This window comes from Uloborus diversus, chromosome 1 (genome assembly GCF_026930045.1).
Source record: "Uloborus diversus isolate 005 chromosome 1, Udiv.v.3.1, whole genome shotgun sequence".
Classification (NCBI taxonomy): Eukaryota; Metazoa; Arthropoda; class Arachnida; order Araneae; family Uloboridae; genus Uloborus; species Uloborus diversus.
In genome coordinates this window covers 160,051,382-160,077,657 of record NC_072731.1, presented here as the reverse complement: position 1 = coordinate 160,077,657, position 26,276 = coordinate 160,051,382, and the positions used below count along the sequence as shown (strand labels likewise).

Below are 26,276 nucleotides of genomic sequence, written 5' to 3'. Positions count from 1 at the left end.
AGACATTAAGTAAAATTTCTTGTAAACGAAAAAAGACTACAACTTTTTTAGACTTAGCTTCGATTGTTTTGTCGGTTTTGTTTACAAATCGAAATCGGGACTTCACGAAAATTGTGTTGTTGTAAATTCGAATTGTTATTTTTTGATGAATAATTGTTTGTTAAAACGTGCATAAAACCATGTAGCTTCATTATTGTCTCACTAGCAATCAATGTCGCAATTCGAAAGTGAACTTAATAACTCTCAGTGTACAAGTATGTACTTATTTATTATTAATTTTCAATTTCTTTGTGATTTATAATTTATCTTTTGCAGTGCAAAAGAATGAACTTTTAATGAAGCTGCAATGTCCTTTGTTCCCTTGACAAAGGAGCTCAACAAGTTTTTTTTTTCCTTTTTCCGCAGCTCCGAAATGAAAATAAAAATAAAAGGAGCTCCTGAAATAAAAGGAGGTACGTTAATGTACCCTTGTCAGTATTTGCGCTTTTGGATTTATTTAAATCAAAAAAGTCAGTATTAATATTTTAAATCAATTTTTTGAATTTAAATTGTATTATTTTGATTTTTGTAAACTGACTTCAAAGATTTTACGTTTTTATCGTGTCTTATTTATAATATGACACTCTGAAAAACACATTTAATTTGGCTAATTTAACGGGAGTAACTATTTTTTAACAATTGATAGTGGCTGCATTCCTATTAGAGCAACCTTTCAAGAAACCTTTTATTCCCAATCACAGCTGACCGAGGGACCACTCTGCAGTGGTCATTTCAAGGGCATGAAGATTTCTCAAGACAAAACCAGATCCTACCCTGTGTCAATTAACACCTAAACCCTTTTTCAACTGTCAAGCTATCTTAGCTGCGCTTTTCAGTCTTGGCTCGCCACCAGATAATGGCAGTATATAGAATATCCATTTTACCTGCTTTCAGACACTAGAACTCGCGAAATCCGTTCTCTAAATTTTTGGAAATATTTAGAAATTATTGCACTTCTGTAGATAAGACAACAACAACAGCATGATCGTACGATATACTTATAATTTTCAAAAAATCCTCCATTGAACAATTATACGTTTCAAAACCATATTTGTGTATTAAGTGTTCTTTATTTCATTTTTCAAGAATAACGGAAATTTTGTTTGATTCTGAAAAAATAATAACTTCCATCACACAATATTGAAATCTATCATACGCTAACATAAGATATACCGAGAAAGACCCGTGCAGCTATTCAAATTGAAGCTGAGATTATAAATACAAATTATTTGATATTGAGAACAACTTACTTGAACAATTAAATACTTTGTTTAAAAAAATCCTGATGATTTAAATCAATGATTTCTTTAAAAAACTCACTTGATTTAAATCAACAAACTTTTACTCTTGTTGAATCAAAAATTCTCCTTCGTATTTTGTTGGACTGGAATCACTCAATTGTGATCAAAATCACTTATTATGGATAGTTTATTTTTTTTCAATTGATCAAAATATAAAACCAATTCAAATTCACGTTTTTATAGATGCTGTGCTGGAGAATGAAAAAATAATTTTGAAGCCTTGTAAAATATGCAATCGAACATTTAACCCTTTATCCTTGGTAAGAGAAATCACTTTAATTCTCAATTTGTGCACCAATATAAATGCATAACCATATTAAAAAAAAAAAAATATATGTAACTTGTGCTTTTGTTTTTAAAATATTTAAAAAAAAGAGCTTGCAGTAATTGAACTTTTTAAAAATACTCTTTTCAATTTATGTTAAAATGTTTTGTTTCAAAATAAGTATTTGTATATACTTTAAAAGATTTGTATTGAACCATACTCAGTGTTGGATCTTCAGTTTTTCCAAGCCAGGGCAAATCTTGAAACTGCCATCCTCGCCCATCTTTCTTCAAGCATTTGTTTCAAATTTAAATGAAAAAACATAGAAAAAGGGTGAAGTTACTGCCCTGGACAAGGGCCCAAGCTTGCTCGCAGTAGATCCCCGCCCCTGATTGTACTTTTCTTACCTAATAAACTAAAAACTAATATTGATCATTCATTTTTGGATTAAATAAAATCTGCTTATATTTAAAACTTTATAAAGGTGAAGCTATTTTTTTTTTCCATGTTTAGATTTATTAATAAAATGTGTGCATTTTCATTTCTTCTTTTCTAAATTTTGGCACTTTGCTTTTCCCTGCCTCTTTTGCAGCTACTTTTCCACTAAAAGTAAGTATTTGGCTTGGCCACTTGTTTACATTTTACTTTGATAAAAAAAGACAAGTAACGTTTATGTCATTGCCATGTTTGCTCCTCTTTGTCTAATTTTACATTAAAATGTTTACTAATGCACAAGGGCCCCCATATGGGGGGGCAAGGGGGGACTAAACCCCCCTCCCCCATTTGAAATGAAGAATTCCTTGCTTTTAGTGCTTTTTTCTTTGCAAAAATGCATAAAAATTTCTTTTTCAGCAACTAATGAACAAGTTATTAAAAATGACAACTTTTAATGTGTCTAATCAGTACTGAAATCAGATTCTATGGGGAAAATATTTTGCTAAACCATGGGGAAAATTTTTTGAGCCCCCCTGAAAATTTTGCATATGGGCGCCCTTGCTAATGCATTGTTGATCACAATCGTGCAGGTACCGCTTAGTATATACAGGTCTGAGACAGTTTAGGGTTGAATTTTTGTACACTTTTATTTTTTAAAAATTTATTGGATTGACATATTTATATTTTGAATAGGAAAGGCATGAGAAAGCATGTGAAAAGTTGAAGAAGTTGAATAACAGAACTGTATTTAATTCATTTTTGCAAAGAGCCAAGGAAACGAATGGGATTCCTCTGATAAATGGGAAAAAAGTTTGTACATTTTTAAGTTCCTGTATTTTTCAAATTCATTTTCATCAGTTAATGAGATTTATATATGTGTAAGCATTTCTTTTAAAGGGTGGTAAAGAGGAAAAAGAAAAAGGTAAAACAAAACATAAAGAAGAACGTGAGAATGACCTGCAGATATTTAAAGCAGATAAAACAAATACTTTAAATAAGGGAACATCACCTGGAAAAAGGACACCAGGTAATTTTCCTTCGATATTATTAGTTAAAGACAATTTTTTAGGTGAAAATAATTTTGTGAATTCTGTTATTTGCTAATGATTAATTTATGCTCACATTTGTCAAGGCAGTAAAATGCTGAACTCTTATGAATAATTATAGATCCATTTCAGGAATATACATAAAAACAATGTACAATCAAGCATCGTTTCTACATCTTGTTTTCAATGAACTTACATGAAACGACGTGTAATCAAAATATTGACTAATCACTTTGATTTTTGCAAGTTTAACCCAACTAGTGCAAATATAGCAATTATAAGGTTCTTGTGAAGTTTTTTTTATGTAACTAGCATAAAGTGGTGTGTAATCGTTCTATAGTGAAGACATTAACAGAATGTGTAAGTAAAACTTTTTTGTGAAATACTAGGGGCTTTGTCTGCCGCTCACCGACCCTCCAAGATTGCTTTTGCAATCTTATTTGGTTTGCCAATATTTAAAGCACCTGTTATTAAGACTCAGATTAAAATACACTTTACGATTAGAACAAAATAAAAATTGTGCTCCCCTTCCCATTAAAAATAGAGTTTCAGTTTCAGTAAAGAACTCATTAAATTTAGGAAAATATTAAAATTCCGCTCTATCTCAAAGATAAAAAGAACTTGATAAAACTATGTGTAACAAAGTTATATTCAAAAAAACACTTCAAAGAGCACCCCTTCCCCAGGCACCAAACTTACTTGTACCAAACTTCACAGTTTAGGAGCCTCCTAAATGTATAAAGCATATTATATGTCCTGTGCACATTATATTGTATCTCTTGTGTATTATTTTGCACTTTTTGTTTTTCCTAAAAGTATGAATGCCAAGTTTTCAAACACTAGTCAACTATGCTTTGTTTCTGTGATTTGTTTCTGTGTAATGTTACTATGTCAAAGTCAAAACAAAATTCCCAAGAGTGATCAATAATCTTACTTTTTTCAATGAATGTATGATTTAAAAAATAAATTATATTAATGGCTAATTTCATCAGGTTATCAGCTTTATTTTAACATTTCTTTGATCCTAGTAACTGACATTTCTGTTATTTATTTCTATTTATCTAAATCTATCATATGAAAATTATATTTTAAGCCAAGCTTAGATAGAAATAACATACACCCAAACCCTGTTTTTATGCAGTGACTAGAGATGGCATAAAAAAATCGCACAAAACAATTGTTCGAAACTTCACGATTCGCTTTAAATGGTTGTTTTCGCAGCACAGTAAAAAAATATTTTTATTTATGCAGTGGATAGGGACCACATAAAAAAAGTCTCACATAGGAAATAACCCAAAAATTTAAAAAATAATCTTTAAACAAAGTCAAAATAAACCAAGTGATGATAATTTTTGCTGAGTAGTCGGACAAAATTTCCCGAATAAGGAAATTTTTCGGAAGTCACAGTGACTTCCCATTGGGGTTGTGTGTCGTCACTTGAAGATACTACCTCGCACTCATTTTAAAAATAATTTTGTCAATTGAATCCAAATCTGATTGAAATTTTAATATACCGTACAAATGTGCACAAAAAAAAAAAAAGACTGCAGAAAAACAGGTTTGAGTGTAAATATAAAAAAAAAATTGATATATGCCTTTCTTATTTAAGAGACTGTTGTATTTCTTTGACAAAGTATTTTATCAGAAAAAATTGTTAACTTTGACAATAGTTATGTGCATTAAATATTATTTTTGAAATTAGTTTGTTATTAATTTAAAAATATCTCTTAGGATATCAACAGTGCCCATCATGTAAACGTTTCTTCAATGATAAAGCTGCTGATCGTCATATTACTTGGTGTCAGGAGCAGCAAACTAGGTTACCAAAAACTCCTCCAAGTTTTGAAGCTTTAGAAAGACTTAGGGCTAGAACTAAAGTAAGTATATAATTTTTTAAAACCTGTTATTATTTATCATGTTTTGATTAGACTAAAATTTGAACTTGATTGAATTTTGTGCTTACAATTGGATCATATGAGACAGTGAGAAGTAAAGGGATGCAAGTGAACTATTTTAAGTTTCAAGCAAAGCACGTTTAAAGATCAGATCCTTAGTAGGCTTTCATTGAAATTTTTTTCTGAATCGTGCTGTACAGCAGCACCTACCAGGGCTACTAGTACTATCTCTTGCCCCAGGACAGAGGAGAGGTTCACCTACCATTTGTGTTAGTTATCTCCAAATTTTTAATTTTGCCACTTGCATCCCTTTGTTTCTCACTACCTCATATGTAAGGTGATGGTGTTATATACTTAGATTTCTGGCATGTGTTGACTATGGAAAAATTTAAGGGCTTAGATTGTGACACTGAATGATGTACTTTGTGATGTTATTAATATGTAAATATAATTTATTGCTTAATTTAGCTTGTTTTGCAACTTCATTATTGTTCTGTAATTTTGTGTATTAAATTTTGTAACTACACCATGTATTTTTATGTATTAATTTAAGAAAGATGAATGTGTGTATTGCAAATGATATTTATTGAAATTGTATTTTAATTTAGTATGCACAGCCACTGGATTTCTTTTTAGTGCCTCTTTGAATTGCAACCAATAGTAATTTTAGAGTTTGACTTTTTGACTTCTAGTAATGGAGACAAAACCCCTGCTTTTAGCTTTTAGGTTTAGTTTATAACTTGCAGTTTGGCATTTTCTGCTTCTGCCTAATGCAATACTATGTCATTGCTACTATTTAACAACTGTATTTGGTGACATAAATGGAGAAAATGTATGGACGGAAATACCAGTTTTATTTGTTCGATTCTGTGCACAATAACCTTACTACTTAAGATGTTGAAATAGTTGTACAAAAACAGCCTAATGATGCATTACTATTACCAAAGTTCGCCGTTGCTTTAAAAATTCATGTGCTTCCCTATAACATCGCTATCAGAATGACCATTTTTGGTATTTGGGACATAAATGTTCTTTCTCTTACTAAAAGAAGCTATGACAATGTTTTATTACACAAAAATTGAAGATTACTGACATGTGTTTCAGGGTTTCAAGGAACCCCTTTTTTTAATGCAATGAAGTGTGAGCTTTAGGATGAAAAATTGTCTGAGAAAAGTAATATGATGGAACAGAAGACAGTTTAAATAGTAAAAAATTGGAGTTTAACAAAACAAAACAAAATGAAAGCATAAAACCAAAATTAATTACATAATTCTAACAAGAAAAAATTTTAAGTTATAAAGTTCCAAAAAATCCAATAAGCAATAAATATAGTCATATAAATGAAACTGCTTATGAATAAATTAGCAATAAATTTACTGTCCAGAAAAATTATGTGATGAAGTAATTGTAACATTTAGAGACAGGCAGAAAGAAAGAAAAATAATTGAAATTAGTTGGTAACAAAACAAAACATGTAAGCTGAATGATAAAAAATAAAGATAAGAAAATGTACAGTCCAATGCATTCTAAGAACTGCAACTGTTGTAGGGACTGTCTGCCCACCTTAATTGATTTCATTGATGAAAAACTTTCCAAACAATCTCAGAAGAATATTCTTAGTAAAACTTTTAACACAAAGAATTCTGTTGTTTTGCCATTCTTTCCTGTTATTAATTTTCAGGTCACTCAAATTCTTAAACAATTCTAATTCTAAGTGTTTTCTCCTGTGAATAAAATTTTGTTCTCTTCGCTTAAAGATTCTACTCACCCTCTTAATTGTTGGAGAATTTATAAAATTAATTGCAACTGTGGTCTTGCAACATTCAAGTGACCCAACGTTCTTTAAAATTTCACGTGAAAGAACATCATTATGTGAAAAAACTACAGCCAAAATAGTCTAGCATTGCTTAACCTCGTCGGGTTTCAAATCACTCCTTCAATTTCAACTCTTATAAAATTATCCAAAAATGCCCAAATTCATCGGTTCTTTGTTTTAGGAATGTCTGACTTCAATTTCTATAACTGATTTTTGAACTCTAATTTTGATGTGAATGACGCATTTCCTAATCTGTTATTTGTCTTTATATTTCTTTATTTTTATATTTTAATCATCAGAACATGTTTTGTTTTGTGATCACCTAATTTTAATTTTTTTTCCATCATTCTGTTTCTTTATGCCTTTCTCTGAATGTTACAATTGTTTCATCACATATTTTTTCTTAACAGTAAATTTATTGCTGATTTTTTCAAAAGTGGTTTCATTTATTGGACTACTAGCTATACTCACATGGCTCTGCTCGTGCTATAAAGTTAAATAAAAAGCTCCCAGAGCAAATGTAAATTTCTCTTCTCACTCCGAAATGAAGAGAAAGATTCCATTGTCTTGTTTATTAAAATGTGCACACATAATTTTGTCTAAGCTTCAAGAATATTTGATAAAGTGATAAAAAAAATATCTTGATATAATAATGACAACTGTCGGTCAAAACTCCCTCTTTATAAGAAAATAGCATCTAATTTAAATAAGCTTAGAATCATTCAAAATCATCATAGAAAAGCGTAAAAAGTTAAATAATATGATAATAACTTGAAACTCTCTCCAATGCAAAAGAAACTGCCAAAGGGAAAAGCAAAGAAATAAAAATAATATTAAACTTAGATTTACCGTCTAAAAATATTAATAAACAAAACAAAAATAATCAATAAAAATAAACATAATATTTGTACACGCAAAAAAAAAAAAAGATAATATTTAATTTGAGCAAATGAATTTCATTGGACCACACAGCGAAGGATCACGTTACTCATTATCTGCCAATTGCAAAGAGAGTAGATTTGGACAAACGGAAGACATAGGGCCATGTGACCATTAGGATGGATCGAAAAAAACAAAATTTTGAATCTTAATTTGGAATACCTGCCAAAATCTGTGCAAGTGTAAGTACAATACACATGTAAAATATTATCAAATTTGAACAACCCCTTGAGGGTCCTACCAAGGCTTGAATTTCTCCAAAAAAATAGGAAAAAAGGTCAATTTTCTAAAATTTTTATGAAAACACTAAAGTTTAAAACTTTTGTTCAAATTCCATTAAAATGCTTGTTTACAATACTCTTTTCATGTATCTTCAAAATTATTTACATTCTTTGTCGCACTAAATTCGCACACGCGAAATTAACTAAAAACTGCCTTTTTTTAAAGCTTAACAGCTCGGCCTTCCCATCTGTCCAGCCATATGTATTAAGTTAAAATGTATCATTCATTTTACATTAGGAGTAAATTATCGGTGTAATTTATCAGTTAATTAAAAAAACAAAGTGAAGAGCATTATGTAAAAATAATGTATATTTACGCTCACACAGTAGCTCCAATATATAAGCAACTATATTTCACAAAATAGGGAATTTCAGAAATTCCTATTAGAGTCACAAAACATAGTCAGTTCGTCACATCCATTCATGAAACCACTTTGAAATCTTTTTTTTTTTCCGGTTCAAATGATCACATGATGCTTCGAGTTAGTATGAAGCCATGTCTTGCCTATTGACCAAAAACAGACAAAGAAACTTCCGTCACCATCTTAAGAGGCCGCATCAGACAGATTCCCGGTTTTCGCATCCCTATGTTAACCTACGGGGCAGAATGTTTTCTCATTCTTACGATAGCTCATTGGGAAATTGAGATTTTCAAGCTTTTCTTTTTTTGACTTAATCTGTGACGACTATAGAGTGCTTCTATTTTTGTGGTTTTTCATTAAAATAATTCAAAAATTTTTTATACAAACTTAACGTTGAACTTTGAGAAAAGGTGAATTTTTGACGAACCAGGAGGAGTATTCGGATTTTTAAAAAAAATAGAAGCATAGCGTATAATCTCAGCTTTCTAAAGATGTTAAAATATTTTCGATAGCTTTAATTGAACAACAGTAATCAAATAAATGGTGAGCCTATTCCAATTCACAAACTAAAAATTTCCATCCCCCTTTAGGAAGGTACGAGATTCGCCTCTACGCAAGTGATTTATTGCCTTTTCGGGGAAGCGGTCAGCACCCCACTTGTGGGCGTGTTTCTTCTCCACCTGCTGTCCACAGATCGACTGTCCAAAATAGCTGTCTGGAAAGCATTTTTTTCCTTCGCTTGAGAATTGCGAGGAAAAAACCTGGCAAAAATGACGCTCTTAAATAATTTTAATTTTGCTTATTTTTTAATAAGTAATTGCGTTTTTTTGTAAAATTATGTATATAAACACAAAATTTAAGCTTTAAAAGTATTTTAACCACGATTTACATGCAGTTGAAAATCTTTGGGGGGGGGAAAGATTGAGAGTTTACATGCTTCTGTCGACGGGATAAAATAAATTGAACTCACCCATTAAATAATTTTTAATTAATTTTGTCACAATGTAACTATATATATATTTTTTTAATTATTACATCATATAAAAAAGAAAGAATATTTGAATATACCTAGAAGAAAATTTGAACTTACCCTTATCACTTTTGTTTGCTTTTCGAGTATTATCGGAATTTAAGGACAGTGCGAAAAAAGATATGTAACTCAATGGCTTTAAACCCAAGGGTATATATTATCGCGATTTGTCTATTACTTCTTTTTTCACTGAATTAGTAATTAACATAAAAAAAATACATATGTATGTGCTTACCTAGAAGAGTTATGGCGGGTCAGAAAGCAAATCATAAGTTTATGATCAGTAGCGGATTTTAGGGGTGAGGCAGCGCCCCCCCCCCCAAAAGGGATAGATTAATTTAACTATCTTATTAATTATTTTTAATTGAATTGTTTTTTGCATTTTTTATATAGGTTATTAACACAAAACACGCACAGCATATTTCGAATAAAAGCATTCTTGTTTGCTAAAGAAGTAATACTGGAGTCAGAGGCACAGAGTGGCAGAATACATTTGGTTTCGAATTCTAGGGAACGTATTATCTCCATTCGTCTACTAATTCTTCTTTTATGGAATCAATAATTAACATTTGTAAAAAAATGTGTAGGTTCACCTAAAAAAGTCATTTTGATCCAGGCAGCTATTTGCCAAATAATAGATTTCTTTTTCAGCTCATAAAAAATGCAAAATTCTAGAAATCACATGATGGTAGTTTCTTGGAAAAATCATGATTATTAATGGAAACGGTATGTAGTATCAATATGTTATCTCAACTGTGTCATGACTTTAAAAACAAATCAGCAACTGCTTTGAAATTCACGCAGAAATAGTTTCTGAATTCTTGAAAAAAACTTATGTTTTATGAAGTTATGATTTTCTTACTCAAGTAATATTTTGTAGTTAAAATATAAATTAATTTATAAAATCTCAAATGAGGGATGGGTTTATTTAATAACATTGCCATCAATGTTCCTAATTAAAACCGCTCATTGTATAGCATCTCGGTGACATTAAATTGGGTTTAGTATTTAATTGGCTTGAGACGTTGAAGATGTTTCCCATCCACATTCAAAATATATTAGTGCATAATATTCCTATATTTAGAAGTAGATTCATTGACCGCAAAACCATTTAAAAATAAAGTCATTAAAACTCTGTTGTTAAACATCGAATAGGCGGGGGGGGGGGGACTCAATTTTCCGTGCCTCCTCCAAAAGATTTTTCTGTATCCTGTCCGTTTTCAGCTTATACGAAACAGCATGGTAAATTAGCGTGGTCCAAAATAGGCCTTTTTATTATTTTATTGATTTTACTCTCCCATTTGGTTTCACTTATGTAAAAAATAATTATTGTGAAGTTTGAGCTCATAATTTTAACATTTAGAGAGAGGTAGCTTAACAGCCTCGAAATTCTGCGTTTTTCCATTTTATGCTACGAATGTAGGTAGAAATAAAACGGATGCTATTAAAGGTATGTAATTTCATTTCATGGCAAATACACAAAACTTTCCAATCTTTCAAAATCCAAACTTCTAAGATTGCAGATAAAACGTAATAAACTGGAGTTATAATAAGCGAGCTTGGGCCACAGGGTACATTTTTTTGCGTATGTTTTCCGAAGTGTTTCCAGAAATAAAATTACTAAACTCATACTTCATACTGTAATAAAAAATATTTTTGATGATTTTTTAATCTCTTATGGCAGTGGTGCCAAACCTTTTTCTATTTGAGACCGCACCTCATATTAAAATGGTTCTCGCGGTTCAGAACATAACTAAAATTTGAAAATGTTCAACATTTTTTTAAATAACATGTGAAAACGAGGAAAAAAGAATGAACACTAAAAACCAATAATTGATGTCATCATAACTTGATGCATCTTTTTTTAATTGCATCAGTTTATCAGAAACCAATTCTGAATATTTAGCTCAATTTTTGACGTTCTCATTAAACGTGCTTTTCGATTTGTTGAGTTTAAAGAAGACCACGGACCACACGTATCAACTTCACAGATCGTATGTGCCCCTCGAGCCGCAGGTTGGGTGCCACTGTTCTTATGGTATAACTTTTACACTGTTCCGATTCATTAGTATTCTTTTCGTGAAACATTTAGCGTAAACAAAAAATCTGAAAAGAAAACCTGAAATTTATTCAAAACTCTTGCTTTTAAAAACATACATAAATCAACTACTACGCACAAATTCGAAAAGAGAAAAAAAGGACATTGAAAAAAAAAAGGTAAGTAATGATTCAAGACTGCAATCTTTGATTAAAAAACTTCAGAAACAAATTTGATTTTCTTTTTCGAACGCTTTACTAATTCTAAAATTTACCCTATGAATTAAAACAGTATGTTTCAAGTCCGAAAAATACGTTCCCTGATAATTCGTATCGATAAGTGGCGTGGGGAGGGGGGGGGGGGGTTAAGGATTCTGTCATTCCCATACAGCTTGACAAATATGGAAATTAATGCGGAAAACTTTTCAAAATCATTCTTTTTCCGTTACTTTTATTTCGATTCACGTTTCTACAAATGAATTTATAATTTATCATACCAGTGTGTTTAATTAAATCAGGATAAATTTAATTGATTATTAAATTTACTGACTTCTGGTTAGAAAGTTAATGATGGTGTCGCAGCGGCCAATGAAGTTCTTAAACGTAATTTTCATAATCGACTTTTAAAATGTGAAGCAGAGGCTGAAATAGATCAAATGCTACAGAATATAGATTGCAAAAGATTAAAATAATACTGGAATATAACTGTTTTCAAAAGTAACACTTTTGCTTTTATTCGAAAATATCATTTCAAGTCCAAGTCGTTTCTTTAAAATTGGGAGGGGGGTGGGGGCCTTGTTTTGGCACATTCCTCAAATTTTGAATAATTGTTTCATTTTGGTGAGTTTAGCCAGACTGCAGAAATTTCGCGCCCATTTGCCTTGTGCTGGCGGTAATGATGCAGTAATATTTGATGAACAAGAGTGGCAAATTCGAATCGCAACGTGATCCATAATCTGTTTTATCAATTCTGCAAATGCTTTTAATTTGCAGATTGATAATGCTGCATTTCGAAGGAAAACAAAATGTTAATGATCCTACTGCATATCCTTCTTGAGCATAAAAAGTAGCATGTGAAAGCATTTTAATAAATCAAATTTAGAAAACAAATAACAAATATAAAATTAACAAAATTTCGAGTTTCAGTGCATAAGGAAAAGAAAGTTAGGCACAAAACACCGATTGTGTAGAAGATTTCGGTCGAAACTAAAATGCGCTAAAAGAGTCAACGCAAAAATTGTATGTGGTCATCCAATACTATACACAGACCCTCTTACCCTGCCAATAAATTTTGAGCGGTGACAGCATAGAGGGGAAGACGTCCCCCGAAACCTGTCAGCCGCTCCACGTAGAGGGGGAAGTAAAACGCTACAGCTTTCTCTCTCTCTCTTCCGAAAGCTAGAAATTTTCTGTCTGATGAGTCCTCTTAACACAGCGTTCCACTGCCTGAGCAAGGGAACTGAACGAACTCTAGATCATCGTAGATACTTTCAATCAATTGTTGAAGAATTTCATTAGACATGCTAGCTACGTATTTTTCTCAGTATTTTTTTTCCAGATTGTCACTTAGATAACGAGATGCTGTAATCCTTTTGAATACATACTTCGCTCCATTCAAAAAAGATGAGGCTTTCTTTTTTGGAACCAAACTAGAGCGTAAACTTTCACTATATATTCAATCAGAATGTTCAAATTTAGCGAAAGGCTGTCATCTGAAAGGTAAATCCTTAACATTCAATTTGTTGCTGTAACGCATCTTGAGAGTGACAGTTTTCCTGGATTAAGGCAACTCAAATTTAAGGAACATTGCCATTAGAACCTGTCTAAGGCATTTCTTACATGTATTCCTGGTCCGTATTGAGATCATCATAGTCTATTTCTGGCAAGACACATGTAAATGCTTCAAACTGGGCAAGTGATAAATTTTCGCACCTTTCCTGCAATTTGCCTATTGGTCACAAAAATTCTCTAGGACCAATAATTTGACAAGGAGTGCGAACAAAGGCAGCTCATTTGCATGCAGTTGGCATATTAACAATTGGAAAGGATGTCCAATTTTATTTTTTATGGCCGCAATTGCACGTTTTTTCTTCTGGTATTCGTGGCATCACAGCTCACAGCCAACAACTAAAAGTTCCTTAAAGCTTAAACCATTTTCAATGCAAAAATCACACATTGCTGTTGCGACATGTTTCCCCGTTTCAGAAGTTGGCCTCACGTGATCCAAATAAACAAAATTGGGTTCCTCAATCATGATATATGTTCCTTGCTTATAGTTCTTCTATGGTGTCTGTCTCCAGCCATTTCTTTCGTCAGAGTTTTGTCTTTTCAGTCATAAAAAATATACTTTTCAAACCCCCTTCACTTCTAGTTAGCAGGTTTTGAAAAGAGGCACGTATTTTCTGTCTCCGCCTTCAAAGCTTATTTCTATCAACGACTTTGGAGCAATCATTATTTGACACAATATCCTGTAATGTTGCTGAAGTAATTGCTGCAGCTCATCTGTCAGAAATGCCGCACTGGTATACTCTTGATAGAGTTGGCAGGAAAGAACTCATTTGATCCACTTTTGAAGTTACATCAACACCAAAAGATGTTGATAGCTCTGTTAGACGGACTATTGATGTTGCACAGTTTTCTTCTGGAATTGAAACAAAGCTTTGCTGATCAGTGTTATCAGCTTATCGGAGCATATGCCACTGCATGCTAGTATATTAATGTTTGCACATTTATTACACTAAATGGTATCCATTAACATTTTGATAATTATAATTAAAGAAAAAATATTGCAATGCGCAAAAAAGCTTTGAAAAAGTCAGTTTTACGTTAATTTTGCGGCTTATGAGCAAACTTAATATTGCAAAGAATGTAAATAATTTTGAAGATACATGAAAAGAGTGTTAAAAGGGGGCATTTTAATGGTAGTAGAACAAAAATTTTGCACATTAGTATTTTTATAAATTTTTTGGAAAATTCAAATTTTTCCTATTTTTGAAGAAATTCAAGCCTTGGTAGGACCCTCAAGGAGGTGTTCAAACTTGATAATATTTTATATGTGTATTGTACTTACACGTGCACAGCTTTTGGCGGGTATTCCAAATCAAGATTTGAAATTTTGTTTTTTTTCGATCCATCCTAGTGACCATAATAAACAATCTTGAATACTGAATCAGAATGAAGTTAAAAACTCCCAACCCAAAGAATAAACATTTTTATTGAAATACTCAGTGCTATAAGATAAAAATGCTAATCAGTGCTTCTCCCACAGAAAAAGATTTTAATTAAAATTAATTAAAATACATGTTGCAGTGACAACAAAGGCATAACCGTAAGAAAAAAAATGTCAAAATATCAGAAATTTTTATTAATTTTTCTTGACTTTCTGGTGCTAGGAAAAGGATATTAATTATACTTACTTATTCTTATGTGAGGGGGTTCTCCATACCTTGACGCTACACTAAAAAAATGCTGAACCCAAAACTTTCATTTATTCTAACAAATGTGGTTAGAAAAGTAAACTAACTTCGCAGTCAACGGTTAAACTCACTGTGAAAAGAAAATTTTCGTCAAAGAAACTGTTTCAACGAATTTAACTGTTGCTAATAACTTTTCTGGAGTTGTTTTCAAGATTTTCATCGAACATTCTAATGACAATATGCAAATTGAATTGAACGTCAGTGAAGATTTATTTAAGCAGTGGACATCCGTTCATCGATCTCTCTCTCTTCCTCCACGCTGATGTTTCCCCTATAGTTCCTGAAGTGGGCTGGCTGCCTAGGTTTCTGATGATCATCTGGCTGGAGATGGATTGACAGCCAGATCCATTTGCTGAATGTGTACGCTAGACCGGCCGACTTTCTGTGTTCCGTTCCTGATTTGTGCCACAAATTACCAGTATCAGGACTATTTATCAAGATGGAGTTTTATGAAGCATCAATGCTATAAAAGTTTTTCAATTATGTTAGAGTTCTTGCAATATTTTTTGGTTTTATTCCTGGATATGGGATTTTGTAGGAATTTTACATAGAAAATTTAAAATGCTTATTAACATGTTGTACTATTTATTGAACTAATAAATGTTAATGATTTACTTAATTATGCTTCCTAATTTGATTCAATCAAGACATATTTGTGAGGTGCACTAAAAACTTTAAATAGTTTTTCCTAACAAAAAATATTATCATTAAAATGTGCACCCGTTGAATACCGATCAGCTGAAACCACGCATATATTTCTACCGAAAAGAATCACGACTTTTATTTAAAACATTTTCACTGTGCCTCTAATTTCAAAGAAGGGCGGTGTTATGAAGTGAAAAGGGGGACGCTTGAAACCAACGGGAGCACCGAGACCACAGATCTATTGTACTAGGGCAGTGTTAAGAAAATGACAACTTTTACAAAAGAATTTTTTTTTAATTAATTTTATTCGAATAATTTTTTAAACTATTTTGCTTATTATGCATTATTCAGTACAGCTTTAGGGCATTCGTGGCTCTGTGGTAGCAACATCAGAGGTCTTTGGTTCAATTTCCTTCGGTGCTACTCTGGGTGGTATTTCCTCTCTTTGTGCTGAAAATCTTTATTGTGTTGTTTTTATATGTGAATAAATAAATAATTCTAGTATCTCGACGCATTGACACTCAATCTTTCTTTTAGTGGTTATTAACAATGGACACATAAACAGCAACAAAAGTAGTTTTACATGAGAAAATTGCAACAATTTTGTGATAGAAGTAAAACTTCTTCCTTTATATTTTTTACATTCTAACCTGTCACATCAATTGCATGTTTTTTTTTCCTCATGCCACGCTCTTGTTCTTTCTGTACCTGACTTAGGCATATTTTGATGTTTCTTTTTAAGAGGTGGTTTAAACTTTCAGTAACCAAATAATATTGCAAACAATCTTCGGGGGTTGGTGAACAGCAGGGAGCGGAGAACCCCTGGTCATTAATAAAGAGAGTGAATTTTTGCACAATTTCAGATAATATCATTTTGCACTAAGAAGTCCAAAATCTTGGTTCAAAAAAAGTATCATTCGTCACGTTCATTTCCCTGCTGAGGTCACAAGTGAGCAAACAGATAGGGTTACCAGAATAAAGTTTCAGGAAACCGCCAAACTTCGCTAAATGAATATTTTATTCCACTAACAATTCTTGTCCCGCTAATAATTTGCTTGCAGTGAAGATTTCATTAAAAGACCATCTCTTGCCAGAAAAGACAGCCACGTACACCAATTCAAGAGGGCTTTCATCACTTGTGACGTCAGGCAATGAAACATTTTTGTTAAAAAATCAGACATTTTTAAAAAAATAATTTAAAAAATTAAATGTTGAGAAAATAAAAGGATTTTCTGAAAACATGTTATTTTTTTGGCTTATTCTACCAATTTCAGTGAGTAAAGTAGCACTTTTGACTGAAGGAAACCCCCAATTCTCTGAACTAAAAGGCATTATTTTTTTATTTTTCTTATTGTAATGGAAATACCTGGGCCGTAGATCACTATAAAATAAAATAGCTTTGAAAAATTAAGAAGAAACAAACGAAGCTAAAAGACGTAACCACGGCAACATGAATAAAGCGCAATAACTTGAATTCAGAGCAGAGTTTGGAATTTCAATTAAAAAGGACTGTACCTTTTTTCCTAGATGAGATAGAAGCTTCGTTTTTCAACAAAAGGTCGAGTTAGATCTGGTGTAAAAAAATGTTGTTCTACCCAATGATGTCAGAAACTGGGTCAATTCCTTCTCTTTTTATTGATGTTTTTAATGAAAAAAGTAGTACCTAAATTTCAACTAAGCCAAAAAAAATTCCAGCTAAAAATGCAAATAGCTCCTGCGTAATTAAGTTAGGAGAAACTATTAAAAGTTTTAGTGGAACTCTCAAATGTGTCTTGGCTGAGTCAAATTAGGAAGCATATTTAAATCAATCATAAACATTATTAGTTCAATAAATAGTACAACATGTTAACAAACATTTTAAATTTTCTAAGTAAAATTCATATAAAATCCTAAATACAGCAATAAAACTAAAAAATATTGCAGGAATTTTAACATAATTGAAAAATATTTATACCACTGGTGCTCCATAAAAAATCCATCTTGATAAATAGTCCTGAAGCCTTGAACTATCTTGACATAGGTAATTTGTGACACAATTCAGGAACAGAACACAGAAGGCCGGCCGGCCTAGCGTACACATTCAGCAAATGGATCTGGCAGTCAATCCATCTCCAGCCAGATGATCATCAGAAACTTGGACAGCCAGCCTACTTCAGGAACTGTACCGGATACATCAGCGTGGAGGAAGAGAAAGAGAAATCGATGAACGGATATCCACTACTTAAATAAATCTTCACTGACGTTCAATTCAATTTGCATATTGTCATTAGAATGTTCGCTGAAAATCTTGAAAACAACTCCAGAAAAGTCTTTGATAAAAATTTTCTTTTCACAGTGAGTTTAACCGTTAACTGCGAAGTTAGTTTACTTTTCTCACCACGTTTGTTAGAATAAACGAAAGTTTTGGGTGAAGCATATTTAGTGTAGCCTCAAGGTATGGAGAATCCCCTCACATAAAAATGAGTAAGTATAATTAATATCATTTCCCTAGCACTGGAAAGTCAAGAAAAAGTAATAAAAATTTCTGGTATTTTGACAGTTAATTGTATCATTTTTTTATGTGAGTGCTTAAGGAAATAAGAAAGTAAAAACAGATTTTACATCTAACTTTTATGAATTTTTCTGTGCTGTTTTCATTTTAAATTTGTACGTTCTAGGGTGGATTTTCCACAGACCCTTAGAAAGAGCAATAATCACTAACAAAATTGAAACAAATTGCATGGAATGCGAAAAATTCTACTCTTTCTAACGATATATAATATTAACATGTGCAAGTAATTTTTCACCCCCATATTCGGGAATTTATGTGAAAATTGGGCCTAAATTGGAATAAAAAAGAGAACTATTTATCGGATTTTTTTCAAACTGGTCTGCAAACCTTTCCAGTGCTAAAAGAAAGATAACCTGAAAATTTAGTGCAATCGACCGGGTAGTTCTCGAGTTTTGTGCATTCAAACAAACAGATGCTTTTTGGAGACTTCATTTTATACTATTTAGAGATATTTATTCTTTATTAAATTTTTTGGAAATGTATTACTTAATTTTTTTTTCGGTTAGAATTATCTAATGAATTTTGGCTCTACGGTTTTATTTTGCTTTGCTTGTTTTGTTTATCTCCAATTTTTTGCTATTAAAACTCTTAACACCTGTTGCTTTTCTCGGATGACTTTTCATCCTAAAACTCGCACTGAAAAGGAGTTCCTTGAAACCCCAAAACACCTGTCCCCAAAACAGCGGTATTCTGCACATTTTGTGTAATAAAACGTGGTTATATTTAATATTACTTTTCAGGCACAAAGGTATATTTTCAAGTCTTATTCTTATCTTAGTTTGTAAATTTAATTTTCTGGTTTTTGAATATTAGATGAAGCTTCCATGGTTGATGAGTTTGTTTTCATCACTTTCTGTATTCATCTTTCTTTTTAATGTTTGTATTATTATTGATGTGCAAATGTTTTTGCATGTATACAGTGGCTCCTAAAAGTGTTTGTACACTTTGAAATTTTTTAGTAAAACCAAAATAACTCAAAACTGAATTCGAATATAAAGTCCAATATTTTTTCACATCATTCCTATGTCATTCTAAATATAACCTATTGGTTTTTTTTTCAAAATATTCACGGATCTTCTTTTTGAAATGGGTCAGAAAACAAAGAGACAGAGAAATAACACGCCACAAAAGTCATCGTACACTCAAATATTTTCGAATAAATTCATAATTAAAATTATCACATGCCGTTTTATTAGTATTTTTGCATTGTGTTGACCCTTATAAGTCATTTGGCTTTAACTTTTTGTTTATTTATTCCATAATATATTGCTTGTTACTATAAAATGGCTGATATTCATAAAAAACCGCAGAGGCCATTAAAATTTGAATTTTTTCCCCACAGTAGTGGTAAATTGGTTTGAAATGTCTCTAAATCAGTTAGTTTATTTGTTTATATGGTAAAGTACTTGATAAAATGCTTTAAAGAAAGAAATCGGACCGAAAACAAGGTAAGAAAAGGTCAACCAGAAAAGTTGACAAAACGTGATTGTAGATTTAAAGTTAAAAAATTTATGAAAAATACACATTTGAGTATTGTAAAAGTTTCTGCAGGGTTAAATGAAACATTTTACATTTAATTTTCACCTAAAATTGTTCGCCGAGTTCTTTGATTAGCTGGATTAAATAGGACCTCTTCCCGCAGAAATTTTCTTGGTCGTAGCGAAAAACAGAAAGCTTACGCTTTTCGTCCTACGCTAAAAACAGTTTAGAATCATGTTTTACTCTTAGATAAAAAGTAATTCAACATTTCTGGTTAAATTGTTGTATAACTGTAAGTAGAAGAAAAAATTAGGAACTTAATCTTAAAAATTTAGTTGGATCAGTTAATCAGGACGGTGAAGGTGTTTTAGTGTGAGGGTGCATATCAGCATCAGGACTTGGTAGTTTGTAATTTTTTGATGGAATAGTGAATCATGCTGTCCCTTTAAATATTTTAAAAATCAGTTTTGAACTCTTAGCCAAAAATTTGGTTATTGGAAACAACTTTGTTTTTTATCAAGATAACGATAAGAGGCACACGGTTTTCAACGTTTGCGTCTAGTGCCTCGAAAATTGTCCTAAAGTTTAGAAAATACCACCTCAATCTCCAGATTGTAACTTAATGTAGCATATTTAGAGATATCTGGAGGCTAGATTACGAAAATAGCGCTTTAAAATGAAAATAGAGCTAGAAATAGTAATACTCGAAGTGTGGTAGAACACTTACTCAGAAATTACGCTAAAAAAAGAAAGAAAAAGAATGAAATCTATTCCCAGATGTTTAAAAGGTGTTATGAATACTGTATGATATTCTACTAATTAATAACTTAATCAAAAGTTAGATTATTCATTAATATATAGACATTTTATAAAGTGTACAAAGACTTTTGTGAGATAAAATTTCCGGCACTTTTCGGTTTTTGATTTTTAAAAAATTAAGTTTTAATATTTTTTGAAAACTTTTCATGCAGTTTTGTTAAAAATTGATCATAGATCTTATAATTAAATACCTATTCCGAAATATTAATTCTAACCAATGATTTGGGGCCTATTTCTTTGAAAGTCGTAGGTGTACGAAGACTTTTAGGAGCCACTGTATATATATATATGTATCTCTATTTATCTATATCTATCTATCTATCTACCTATATATATATATATACATATATATGGGTCATTCTCCAGAAAACGTAACTTTTGAACACAAATATTTTTCAATTTTGAGACCTTTAGTTTTCTTTTTTTTTTTTTTTAAATTCTTACATGAAAGTGTTACCTACTAGACGTAACCATAAACAATGGCCCAGCTAAATTCCAATTATTTTACTCATAAAAATAAAAAAATTGAAAAATGCCTTGTTCACGGAAATTTAAAAAAAGAAAAAAACTTTTAATGTTTAAAAACCGAGGCCAAGTTAATATCAAAGTAGTAATTTTGTTAATTGTGCAAACAAGCAGTTATTTTAATAATTTTTGGGATGCTGTCTTAACTAAAGTATGGCTTTATTAGTAGCTTCAAATGTTTGTTGAAAAATAGTTTTTAGTAAATTTGAAGATATACTGGCAATTTATAATTGTGGTAGAATGCCTAAAATTGATGTATTTAACCTCCATCATTCATTTTCACCTCACAAATAATGACATTGATATGGTCTGTCACAAAGGTGAGATTCACGGAGGTGTGGAATTTTCCATTAATATAGGCTTAAAGGATACATTTTTCAGGAAAATATGTTTTTTCTCCGTTGCTACAATCTGCACATGTCAGTCATATGAAAACATGTTCACTTCTTTTTTTACATTAATTTACATCCCTGAAATTTGTGTTCATGGAGGTGAGAAGTTAGAATACCACACTAAGTTTTACAGCAAAATCTATTTCCTTGTTTTTCGACGAAAATCTCACAACTTCAACTATGAGAAAAACTCTCACCACTTCAAAATAAACAAGGGAGTTCCCTTGTATCATGGAAAATAAAATTTGATGTTATCATTACTGCAACGTGTTAATGAGGAAGGGCATTTTAAGTCTAGTTAACGGAGATGATCATTTCTTGTGTGATATGACTACTTATCCTAAAAAGACAAACTAAAATATAATATTAAAAAATTAAATATACTTAAGCAATTAGTTTTTGAGTCACTTGTGAAAGGAATAATAAATAAATAAATATATACTTTTAACTAAACAAGTTATTAAGCAACATAAACAGCCACACTATAGGTGTGTGACATGCCACAGAGCTGAAATTTCACATGTTGTGTACCAAAATATACTCAAATAAAATTATTATTAAAAATTTGTTGGCAGGGTTAAATGTATATATTTTTGATAAAATTAAAAAACATTGTTAAATGAATTGTTCCTTAAAGTTTATTCTGTAAAAGGCGCGTGACAAAAAAGTTACACTTTTTGAAAAATGACCCATATATATATATATATATATATATATATATATATTTATATATACTGTATAACCTTGATTTAATGATGGCCAAGGGACTGAAAAAAGTTATTGTTAAATTGAGTAGCATATACAATCAATGCAGATAAATCCTGACCTGTGAAAATGTATCATTACGTTGAGGAAATTGCTAAATTGGGTATCATTAAATCAAAGTTATACTGTGTGTGTGTATATATATATATATATATATATATATATATATATATATATATATATATATATATATATATAAAATTCCATCTCAGTATAGAGCTCCTCTCCCTGTAAAACGAAATCAAGGTGATGGAAATCAAAGACTCGTGAAATCTGCAGAATCCGTCCGAGAGTCTTCCAAGCTACGCACTCATTCTTCCCCTCCTTTGCCAACACATCAGTTATTGCACACACCTAAAAGAAATGCTGAGAAAGTGAAAATAACAGTCCAAATGCAACAAAAGAGAAATGAAAAATGGTATAAAGTTTATTTTACTGTTTTTTTTTCCTTTTTTTGAAATTGCATGTAAAAGATAAAGAACTGAATTTATGTTGAAATACTTCTGATACAGTAGAATTTTTGTAATAGTAATTAAAATAGTGAACCATCGTTACAGTTTGCAATTTTTTGGAACATTTTAAATAATTCATTTTGTTGGAACACAAGTAGGGTCTTAAGTTTGAATTAATCCAGTGAGGACCCATACATAGTTTTTTGAATCTTTTATTAATAGCACACAGCACACAAGAACAGCAGCACACAACAGAGGTGGCAATTAGAGATTATACGTGCGGGGGCAAAAAATTTTTGGAAGCTGAAAGTAAAAATTTCACTTTTAGCTATCTTTCGGTAACTGAAAGCGTCGGAAGCTCTCCCCCAAAAATTTTTAGAAGCTGAAGTACTAAAAGAAAAGTTTAGGCAATTTTTGGTGATGTACATAAGGAAATTTTCCGAAAAAAATCCCAAAACTGGTGTCTTAAAAAGGCAAATCTTGGACATTTTTTAGCAAACTGGGGGCAAGTCATGCTGGGGTTCTCTCCCGAAAATTTTGCGAACTTGAATCATTTTAAAACCGCTATTTCAGGACACCTTTGAATGACTTAATGAGGAAAGAATGAGTTCGGAGGTTCTCCTTTGGAACTGATTAAGCCTTGAAAACTCAATTTTCGACTTCCTTTGGTGACTAAAAAAAGAAAGTTCGGAGGTCTACTCCTGAATTTGTTCCATAACTGTGGTCTTAAAAACCCATTTTTACATATTTTTACTGATATAAAAAATGTGAAGCAAATGGGTTCTCTTCCTAGAAAAAAATTGGAACCTAAATAACACAAATTTAGGCCATCTTTAAAGTTACAAGAAGGAATGAGCATGTTTGCTGGTTCTCCCTTGGAAACTTTTCAAAACCAAAGACTGAAAATTGCAATTTTAATCTATTGTTGATGATGTTCGGGTGATCTCCTCAGAATTTTATTCAAATTAAAATCTTAAGAAAGTTCAGGCAATCTTTGATGATGAAAAAAGTGTGGGCGACCCCCCCCCCCCCCCCCCCCCCCCCTAAGTCGCCGCCACTGGCACACAAGGAGTGAGGACAGTAAAACACAATTCAAGATGGACAACAAAGTTGAAGTGAAAGTATGTTTTTCTTGAGTGCTGATTGCTCTCTCTATTACATTATGGGAAGATACACGTAGTCTAAATGTGTTATTTATTGATTGACTTTACTCATGAGGTTGACATAAAGTACTATTATTCTGCCCTTAGAAGGTATAAAAGCCCTCAAGCAATTGGCGTTCAATCAAGACCATAACATGTAATTGAGTCTTATCAAAGCAAAATCAGTATCATTTCATCATTAATTAGTATAACTGATAAAAATTTTAAATGCTATCAAATTAGGACAAGGTTTATTTTTAACTTTTACTTTAAAAACCCAAAATGATTGGGAATTTTTTTTAAATTAGTAATTTAGGGGACAGAAATATTTTTTGTGTCAAAAGCTTTGTACTATATGGTACACTTTTTAGACCACTTTAATCATTCAGGTTAACGGATCGTTTATGTTAAGTGTTTTCCTGTTAAATATATATCACTATATATACAGTTACAAATTGACATTTTTGAAAATCTGTCAGAGAAATAGTCAGTAACAATGTCATGCAACTATGTGTTTGTGTGGTTAAGGGTTAAAAGCTCTGGGGCTTTAAGAGCAATGGCCCATCTCCCACTCTATACCATTAATTCCCTCCAAGAACGAACCCCCCCCCCCTGGTCCAAAACAGAAAAATTTCGATGCTGCAGTCTGTACCCTCTTCATGTTTTAGTGGGCACCTGTGAAAAAATTAAAATATCAGTTTAGTTAATATAGCTGATCATTTTAGTCCATCCTGTTCTGTATTGTTCATTCTCATACTACTCTTTACTGTGTGTATTGTTAGATGTAAATTACTTTCTATTAGTTATTTTAATTTAATTGTTTTCTTTATCTCTAACCAAGATCACTAGTAAGTGTTTCTCAACCTGGGCCTCGTGAACACATGCATCCACGTAAACAACGCATGTCCTTAACATAAAATTAGAGTCCTTAAACATAAAAATAAGTGTTGAATATAAAAAAAATGTTATTATGCATTGCTTGTTTCGATTTGAAATTTATATTTATTTTAAATGTGTTAGTTAAAGGGTCAAAAAATCTGAATATTTAATTATTATTGTTGTGTTTAGGGAAAAAATGTATGCTTTTATTTATTTGTTTTTTTAGTACTTTATTCCCCTATACCAATCATGATGATAATGTGCCTTCAACCAAGCAAACAGTTGAATATGAATCAAAAGAAAAAAAGTCAGTCAAGTTTAAAGAGAAGTTTCCTATTTACAATAAAGAGAGGTATGTACAATGTTCAACAACTTATTATGTGAATAAATTTTGTTCTTGCTAACAAAAATTCTAGTCTTAACAATTGTCCTCTTTTTTTACTTTATGTTTTAGGAATAAGAATTTAAATATGTTGGCTGCTCTGAAGCTACGTCTTGAAAAATTAAATACTTCTGATGAGTTTTTAGAGCCTCCCACTTTAAGGTTTGTATTTACATTTGGTTTAAGGCAAGGGTTCCCTAACTTTTTCTATTTGCTGCAAAGAATTAAAAATTTCTCCCAATACCCTCGTCTATCTCTATTATATACATTTATACTGTGAGCACTTCCTGTCACCCTTCATGTTTTCCCTGCGACACCCACTTTATGGAACCTTTAGTTTAAAAGGGGAAAAAATTATTTCACATTTTTGCCCAAAAAATATGTATTTTAATTTTTTATTTAGGGAACATTTTGTTCCCCCTTGAAGTTATAAACAAGTTAAGACATTGTGTTTTCAGACATGTACTTTAAATTTCTCTTTAAATCTATCATGCTTGCCGTACAGAATATGTAGGTTTTTATCTATATTACTTACTGTTTACTTCTGAAAAGTGTACGGTTTATGGAGAATTGCGTTTTATAAATCAGCCGTTTAATGGAGTCATAAAGGCAACAACAGTATTTTATTTCAGTTAGATTGACTAGTTTTGTAGACAGCCATCATCCCTCTCTGATGTTAAATTTGCTTGCATTTAATCATTGTTATTGTATGCTTTCAAGCAAAAAAGTACATTAGAGTTTTTCTTTTTTTAACTGTAGTAATTGTACTTGTGTTCAAATTGCATGTACTTATAACAGTATGTTTGTCAGTAGGTGCAGTGAAAATGTAAATTTAAATCTTGATGCATTAAAGCAATATGGCTTTCCTGTGCCGATTAAAGATGCAAAAGATTCTTGGTCAAGTGATGGAGAAATTTATTACAGTACGAGTAGCAGTAGTAATGCTTCTCTTCCTTCAGGTGATCAAGCTGAAAGCTATGAACGTCGTTTACCTCGCTTTTGCTACAACTGTGGTACTAAGTATCCAATTGTTAGTGCCAAGTATTGTTGTGAATGTGGAGCTCGAAGATTTATTTTTGGCTCAAATGATAATCAATTAGTTATATAGATAATATATTTATCAAAGCCATTTATAATTATTTCATTATGATTTTTACTGCACAGAATATTTAACAATCGTTTTCCTTATCTCCTTTATTAATTTTGATTCAAAATAATGAAATATTATCAGAAAAATTCATTATTTGAATCATAAATCACTCAAAGTTGTCCCAGATAAAAGCTTACGTTTGTCAATTAAAATTTTATCCATTTATTTGCACT

The 26,276-nt window shown here is 31.4% G+C and overlaps 1 protein-coding gene across 1 annotated transcript; it reads left to right on the top strand.

Annotated features, from left to right (window-relative positions):
• Nucleotides 1–78: 78 nt before the first annotated feature.
• On the top strand, nucleotides 79–26,061 carry LOC129216582 (zinc finger C2HC domain-containing protein 1A-like). The gene is made up of 9 exons (XM_054850800.1): nucleotides 79–254; nucleotides 1,524–1,600; nucleotides 2,734–2,850; nucleotides 2,938–3,067; nucleotides 4,818–4,963; nucleotides 22,311–22,516; nucleotides 24,798–24,923; nucleotides 25,026–25,115; nucleotides 25,764–26,061. The coding sequence occupies exons 1-9, from the start codon at nucleotides 212–214 to the stop codon at nucleotides 26,059–26,061; spliced, it is 1,233 nt and encodes a 410-aa protein (XP_054706775.1). The 5' UTR covers nucleotides 79–211.
• Nucleotides 26,062–26,276: the final 215 nt, after the last annotated feature.